This window comes from Orycteropus afer, unplaced genomic scaffold, assembly GCF_000298275.1.
Source record: "Orycteropus afer afer isolate SDZICR_OR568_19922 unplaced genomic scaffold, OryAfe1.0 scaffold00054, whole genome shotgun sequence".
In the NCBI taxonomy this organism is placed as follows: domain Eukaryota; kingdom Metazoa; phylum Chordata; class Mammalia; order Tubulidentata; family Orycteropodidae; genus Orycteropus; species Orycteropus afer.
In genome coordinates, this window is record NW_006921641.1 from 4382675 (window position 1) to 4390641 (window position 7967).

At 35.6% G+C, this 7967-nt stretch overlaps 1 protein-coding gene across 1 annotated transcript in view; it reads left to right on the forward strand.

Moving 5' to 3' along the window:
* The window catches only part of DPY30 (dpy-30 histone methyltransferase complex regulatory subunit), a 20351-nt gene extending 16088 nt beyond the window's left edge, over window positions 1-4263 (forward strand). The window contains exons 3-4 of the mRNA XM_007938802.2: window positions 1463-1605; window positions 4191-4263. Coding sequence (XP_007936993.1) covers window positions 1463-1605; window positions 4191-4263 — 216 coding nt within the window. The remainder of the gene's footprint in view (window positions 1-1462; window positions 1606-4190) is intronic.
* Window positions 4264-7967: the final 3704 nt, after the last annotated feature.

Sequence of the window (7967 nt, forward strand, 5' to 3'; positions counted from 1 at the left end):
CATATCCTTAAAGAATGTTGATGGGATCTGGATTGGGATTGCATTGAATGTATAGATTGCTTTGGGTAGAATTGACATTGTCACAATGTTCAATCTTCCTATCCCTGAGCATGGGATGTTCTTCCATTTATGTAGATCTCTTATGGTTTCTTGAAGTAGTTTTTTATAGTTACAGGTCTTTTGTGTCCCTGGTAAGATTTATTCCCAAGTATTTTATTTTTTTGGTAGAAAGCTATCACTTTAAAATCCAAAATGGTTGCCACTTGTAAAAATTCAAAATGGCTGCACCCTTGGTCAATTTAACTATCCAAAATGGCTGTACCCTCCTCATGGTGGAAAGTCAGCAGCTCAGGTTGTCTCCCTCCTTGCTGTTTCCCTTCCTAGTCATAGGCCACCAGCACAGTTGTCCCTGCAGCCCTTGGTGATCAGGGTTGATCTTTAGGTCAATTCTCAGGTCCTAACACCACTTGGAAATAGTTAGGCTGTTGGTTCCATCAGAGTAGCTGACTGTGCATAGCTCCGACCGTCTCTGTACTCACTGTTTTTGTTCAGGTTTTCCCACTAGTTGGCACAAGTATTCTCTTACTTCCTCCTCTTAGTTATTTCTTCCCTGTGTCGTCCTCTCCATTCACTCCTGCCCCATGAGCTGAAAGCTTTACCCCATCCACATCATTAAGGTTGAATGTACTTTGAAGAGCCAGCTATTGACCAGTTGTATTTTGTGTGCCTTCCCACCTGAGGAGCCCTTTTTCTGGTAGTTTATCAGACAGTGTTTCTCTGGTATTCATGAGTTTCAGTGGCTGATTTATTCAGAAAAAAATTGTACCTGCTGATACTATGTCTGAAGTACATGAGATGAAGTCTCTGTCCTTACTTCTAAGGGGCATTCTGACTGTACTCCTAAGACAGATTTTTTGTTCTTCTGGCAGTTAATGGTATATATTCAGTGTTCTTTGCCAGCGCCATAATTAAGATGTATCAGTTCTTCTTTGGTCTTCCTAATTCATTGCCCAGCTTTAGCATGCATATAAGGTGATTGAAATACCATGGCTTGGGTCGTCAGTTGCAGCTTAGTCCTCAAAGTGACATCTTAGCCTAGCTTTTTCTTGAAGTGATTCATTGCTACTTAATGTTATCTCCAAGTTTTGTGGAATATACTATAAAAGAAGAAAAGAAGTTTAGATTTACTTCTAAAATGCCAAAAGGTAGAGGAGAAAGAATAGGATTTGGAGATAGGATATTAAAACAGTGAGCTATTTTTGTGCCTAGGAGAGAAGCTTGAATGTGAAGTTTGAAGATGTGTCTGAATTTGTTCTTTGGACAGTGCAGTTTGCAGTCCAGTTCCAGCTTTCTGGTTACAGATTTACCTTCTCTAAGTGTCATATTTCCATTAGTTTTTATTTAGTACTCAAAATAATGCAGTTACTTGGGATATTCATGCATTGTTTTTTGAATTCACTAGAGGATAGTAGAAAATGAGAAGATTAATGCTGAAAAGTCATCAAAACAGAAGGTGGATCTCCAGTCTTTGCCAACTCGTGCCTACCTGGATCAGACAGTTGTGCCTATCTTATTACAGGGCCTTGCTGTGCTTGCAAAGGAGAGGTAAGATAATAGTATCTGCAAATAGAGTTGCCATAGAAAGCAAAATCATTGTAACATTGTTAGTTATGTATATTATTTTTTACTGTGTAAATAATTTATGGAGATTAATTTTTTTTAAAAGAATCAACCATAATCTCAGATATTTTCATTTTTTTCTACTAGTCTTAAGTCTTAAGGATATTTCTAAAGATTTATAATCATGACATATATGTAATTTTGTATCTTCCTTTATTTAGTATAACAATTTTTTCATATTTCTCCATTGTCTTTGCGATTATGATTTAAATGATAATAGTACTATTTTTCCATTGTTGAACATTGAAGTCCAGTTTTGTTATTATAGGTCACCTGACAGTTTATTTTCATTCCTCTAACTTTTCCCTTTGTTTAAAATTACTTTCTTACAGTAAATGCCTCAGAATTGGCTTACTAGTTTAAAGGACATGGGTATTTTTCTGGTATTTGACATATAATGTCATATATCTGGGAGCTCTGGTGGCATAGTGCCTAAGGCATTTGACTGCTAACCAAAAGGCTGGTGATTCAAACCCACCAGCCACTCCTCAGAAGGAAGATTGGGCAATCTATTTCTGCAGTACCGCCTCAGAAGCCCAAGGAGGGGTCACTGAGTCAAACTGACTCCATGGTAGTGAGTTTGGTTTGGTTTTGGTCATATTTCTGCACAAAAGTTTATCCTTAAAATTCTCTCATTGTTACCATAGTGCTAGTGACATTGCTACAAACTTTTTTGCCAATTCGTTTTAATTTCCATGTCTTATTAGCAAGATTACAGTTATTTGTCTTTTTCTCCATATTTTCACCTGGTAATTCTCACTGAAGTTCTTTTTGTGTCAGTAAATCCAACAAGATTTTTTTTTTGTAAATTAGGTTTGTCAACATTTATTAGGTGTGTATCATGTTCTATTCAAAATATAATGATGAACATTGTAGAAAACTGACAAATTGATAAAGAACTTGATGGAAATATGTTTTTATTGATTTAGAATATATTCATATAAAAATTATATCAATAAATGAAATGTATTGTTGATTGTTATATTTATAGGATTTATTATGTCTATGAAGTAATCTGGGCTCTGACTACTGACAGTTAAAATATAGGCATCTTTTATCTTCCTGATTCTAATTATTTTCTTCCTTTAAAGAAAGCTAAATGTATTAGGAATAGTAAATATTACATTAAATGTTGAAAGAAAAAAATCTGAAGAAATTTTGAAGAGTGTGTTATCAGTCAATGAAGTTTTTAAGTAAAAAGTCCAGACAAATAATTTGTCAACTGAACTCTAAAATACTATGTGAGAAAAGTATATGTACACAGCTCAAAAGGGCTGTTTTAAATGGCAAGAGAAGGCTTTATCAGTTTTCACTATACCTTTTGATAATAGAGTCTAAAAATAGATCTTTTCCCCAACTTTTTGTCTTTGGACTTGTTTTCTCAGCAAGAATATATAAAAGTGATGTGAAATTGTGCCTCTTGTTTTTTTTTTTTAGTTGTGATTTGAGCAATCACATCTTTTTCTGTTTACAGAGCAAATTCACTTTCCATACAGCAGTTCACATACACTTTGTCTCATGACATTTACTATAATTTACCACAATGCAGCGGCTCCCCACCTACTTCTTCCTCATAGTTACCTCTTCCTGTGTCCTTCCCTCAATGTACTCCTGCCCCATGAGCTGCTCCCTGTGCATACACAGCCCTTCTATTGTCCCATTAATGTTCTCTCCAAGGAATGTATCTACCCAGTGTAAATATTCACCGCATATGCCTGTCTTTTGTTTGGCTGGAAGCCACAGGTGTGGGTTCAGTTCCAGACCTGAAGGGCAACTAGGGGCCATAGTCTCAGTGTCCATCAGGCTCTATTAGATCAGCAAAGCTGGTCCCTTTTTTTTTTTTTAGTACTATTTAATTTTGTAAGTGTATTTAAATTTCTGAGGTATACCATGTGATAGCATCATTAGAATTTGTTGGTTTAAATTATTTGGAGAAAAATATAAGGAACTGTTTAAAATGAAAAATAACAGAACTTGTTCAAATGAGTGTTGCTTCTTTTGATTACACAATCAGTAATGCGACATCCATTGTCCTTTGTACCTTTATTGTACGATAATATATTTACTGAAAATTAAGCAAATCATAAGTGTATAACATGATGGTTTTTGACAAAACAAACATATACTCATGTGACCTGTACCCATATTAAGAAACCAAACATAACCAGTACCCATGAAAACTCCTTTGTGACTCTTTCAAACCTTATTTGTGACTCGTCATTATTTTCACAAGGTAATCATCATCTCATTGTCAGTATATATTTGAAACTTGTGATACAGAATTGACCTTATAACCATGTTTAAATTTTAAAAAAATTTTAGATTGTTTGAATTATATTATGTTATTGGCTGACTTGCTTGCCTATCTCATTTACCATAATATTTGCTACCAATGGCCTTTGACTGTAAAATGAAAATTAAAACTTAAACAGATGTGTTTTAATTATGAGACTGTGTTTAACACATCTAGAATATAAATTTCTAAACTTTGGATTTCTTTTCCCTTACAGACCACCAAACCCTATTGAATTTCTAGCATCATATCTTTTAAAAAACAAGGCACAGTTTGAAGACCGAAACTGACTTTTTGGGAAGAACAGAAAAATTGGTTGCTCTATACATTTACATGATTAAGAGGCAGTTTTAATTGCCATGATTTTTCCCCCCTTTTTGGAAGTATAAGGACCTTCAGGACCACACAACTTAATTCTGGAGTTGCAGAAGAGAACATATTTACTTTATTTTGATTTAATCACAATACTTATTTAATGAATGTATTCTGTGCAATTTTTTTTTCTCAGATGGTCTTTAACTTTTGCTTTTAAAATGACCTTCGAAATAAATAGTTAAAATACCATTATTTTAAAGCAGTTTTTGTTCTGTATTTTATATGGTTGAATTGTTTTCACAAATGACTTCTTTCTTGTGTCCTAGAGTGTTGCAGAGTTTTACAAGAGTGAAAATACAGCAGAGCCAAGTATAATGTAACAAATATCTCAGCCATTTTTCCTCTATGTTGTTTCTGGACCTCTCTGAGGGTAGGATCCAGGCATCATCTTTTTGTTAACAAACATCACAGCTGACTCTAATGTACAATAAAGTTGGAGTACTAATATAAGCATTGCAAAGGGTTATAACAACCCTCCAATGCTATCAATTTTTATAGTAATAATATAGTAATTATCATTTATTGAAGACCTACTATGTTATCAAGAATGGTACTATTTCATTTTTATTATCTGTAATTTAGCAGCTCTGCCAAGTAGATACTATTCCCATTTTGCAAATAAGGAAACAGACTTGGAGAGGTTAAATGGCTTGCTCAAGACCACACTGCTGGTAAGTGCTTGAAGGAGAATTCAAACGCAGGTCTAACAAGGTGCTGCTAATAGCTAAATGAGAAGTATTTGTGCTACTTAAGTTCATTACTTCTCTTACCAATAAAAAAACAACAGCTAATCTTTCCTTTTTTTTTTGAGAGGGAGGTAGTAACATTTGTCCCCTCCTAAGAAATGTAACTCACTAGCTCAGGATAGAGAACACTCTTAGAGAGCCAGGCAGGAAAAACATTCATTAGAGGATTAGTTTTCAACTGGGAATCATTTTGCCCTTCCCCTACCCCACATTTGGTGACATCTGGAGGCACAACTGGAGTGAGGTGGGTCCTACTGGCATCTAGTTGGTAGAGTCCAGAGATGCTGTTACACATTACAAATGCACAGGATGGCTCCTGTGGGTCCCTCCCCACCCCAATATTTATCCAGCTCAAAACGTCAGTAGTGCCAAGGTTGAAAAGCCCTGTATTAGAAGTGTACTAAAGACTTGTTATCTCCTGGCTAAAAACATCAATGCCTTTGCAAAATTAGAAATTAAGAATTAATGCCAACAAGTTATGTCTTTACATCTTAGAGTTCTGTTTAAGACAGACATAACTTGGGGAGTTGATATTACGTGTTTTTGTATTACACATCTATATATCTGAATAGTAAAAACTTGGAAATATTGGGGTCCCTTGTTTATATAAGGAACCCTGGTGTGCATTGAGTTAAGAGATCAGCTACTAAGCAAAAGGTTGGCAATTCAAACCCGCACAGCTTCTCTGTGGGAGAAAGAACTAGTGATTTGTTCTTGTTAAGATTACAGCCTAGAAAACTCTGTGGGGCAGTTCTATTCTAACATGGAGTTGCTATGAATGAGACATGACTTCACAGCATCTAATAACAATAACCTGTTTGTTAGAAGTTTTCACAGTATTCTACCAAATTTATTTTGGTTTGGCTGTGTCATAAGTTAATCCATTCAGCCTTTTAGTTGTATTTTACCATCTGGTAAGTACTAGTTAGGTGATCTCTTATTAATCTTAAAGAATACATACTTGGTTCCTGAAAGCCTGATCCAGTTTGGGATAGAGCCTGGGCTTGTGAACTCTCTTAAGGCATTGTGATACATATTTCTGATTAATGAAAAAACAAAAAACCAGTTGCTGTCGAGTTGATTCTGATTCATGGTGATGCCATGTGTGTCAGAGTAGAACTGTGCTCCACAGGGTTTTCAATGCTGTGACTTTCTGAAGGAGATTGCCAGGCTTTTCTTCCAAGGTACCTCTGGGTGGGTTTGAACCGCCAACCTTTATAATTTCAGTTTTGGAAGTATAACTGCTAACTGCTGCATCACTTCTGATGCTCTATTGAATTATCTGTGGTATAGGGGTTAAATTACTCAATACTGAAATTGATACTTTTTGCATAAGGGCTGAGATTAGGTATGTCTTCTGCTGGCCAGTCTACATGCCATTTATAAGTACATACCATGTGCCAGGCACCATGCTAAATACTTTACATGGATTGTCACGTAATCCTTACAACCATTTTTAGGTGACGAAGCTCAAATTTGGTTAAGTTACAGAGGTAGCAAATTGGGGATAGGGATTTAAACCCAGTCTGCTTGTGTAGAAGATGAGTTGTCATTAAGTAGACTGACTTGTGATGACTCCATGTGTTTTAGAGTAGCACAGTGCTTTATAATTTTTTTTTTTTTAAATTTATTTTTTGTTCTTGTTGAGAATATACACAGCAGAACATATACCACCAGTTCAGTAATTTTGACATGTACAATTCAGTGACATCAATTACATTCCAAGTTGTACAGCCATTTTCACTCTCCTTTTCTGAATTGTTCCTCCTCTATTAACATACTCATTGGCCCCTGTCTTTCTTTTGAGTTGCTGTTGTCAGTTTGGTCTCACCATAGGGCTTTCAATGGCTGATTTTTTGGAAAAAGATCTCCAGATCTTCCAACATGCCTCTGGGTGGACTTGAACCTCTGACTTTTCAGTTAGCATCCAGATGTGTTAACCATTTGCACTCTCAGGGATTTTTGCTGATGTAGACATTATGCTTAAGGTATGTGTAAAATGTCAGTGTGTCCTTCTATCCTTATGTATTTGTATTAGAAACATTCTTACGTGGCTGGTAATTGAGTACCTGAAGCATCTGACTGCTAACCAGAAGGCTGGCAGTTCAAATCAACCAGCCACTCTGCGGAAGGAAGGTTGGGCAATCTACTTCTGTAGAGATACCACCTCGGAAACCCAAGGAGGGATTGCTATGAGTTGAATCAACATCAGTGAGTTTAAATTTTTTAAGTTTTTATATATTGTAAACATTTTTTTTTAAACTCAAAATATATTAATATATATAAGCAATATTTTTATTTCAGTCTTTTTTTCCCTTGGGTATGTTATCTTTGATTGGAATTCAGCACTGTCTTTTTTCTACAGACCACACCTATAATTCATGGTCTACAAATTTCAGTCAAATTTTTTGAAAGTGGAGCAATATCTTAGACATTTAAGAATTAATTTGTAGAATCCTAGATCGTTTTTTGTGATTTTTAAAATTCAATTCAGTCCTCTTGTTTGCCTCTAATTTGACCCACTGACTGCAAATCAAGTCAATTCTGACTCACAGTTAGTCTTAGGACAGAGTAGAACTGCCCAGGGTTTCCAAGGCTGTAAATCTTTAGAGAAGTAGACTGCCTCATCTTTTTCCCCAGAGTGGGTGGTAGGTTCAAACCACCAGCCTCTTGGTTAGCAGCTGAAAGCTTTAACTACCATTCCACTAGAGCTCCTCTAATTTGACAGTTGTTTTTATTGAGTCTTTCAGAAGCATTCAACCTATTTTTTGAACAAATACCCTCCTCATTACATGTTTGTATATCATTGGTTTATGTAATATTTAATTGAATTATGGTAGCATAGTGGCTAAGACACTTGCCTGCTAACCAGA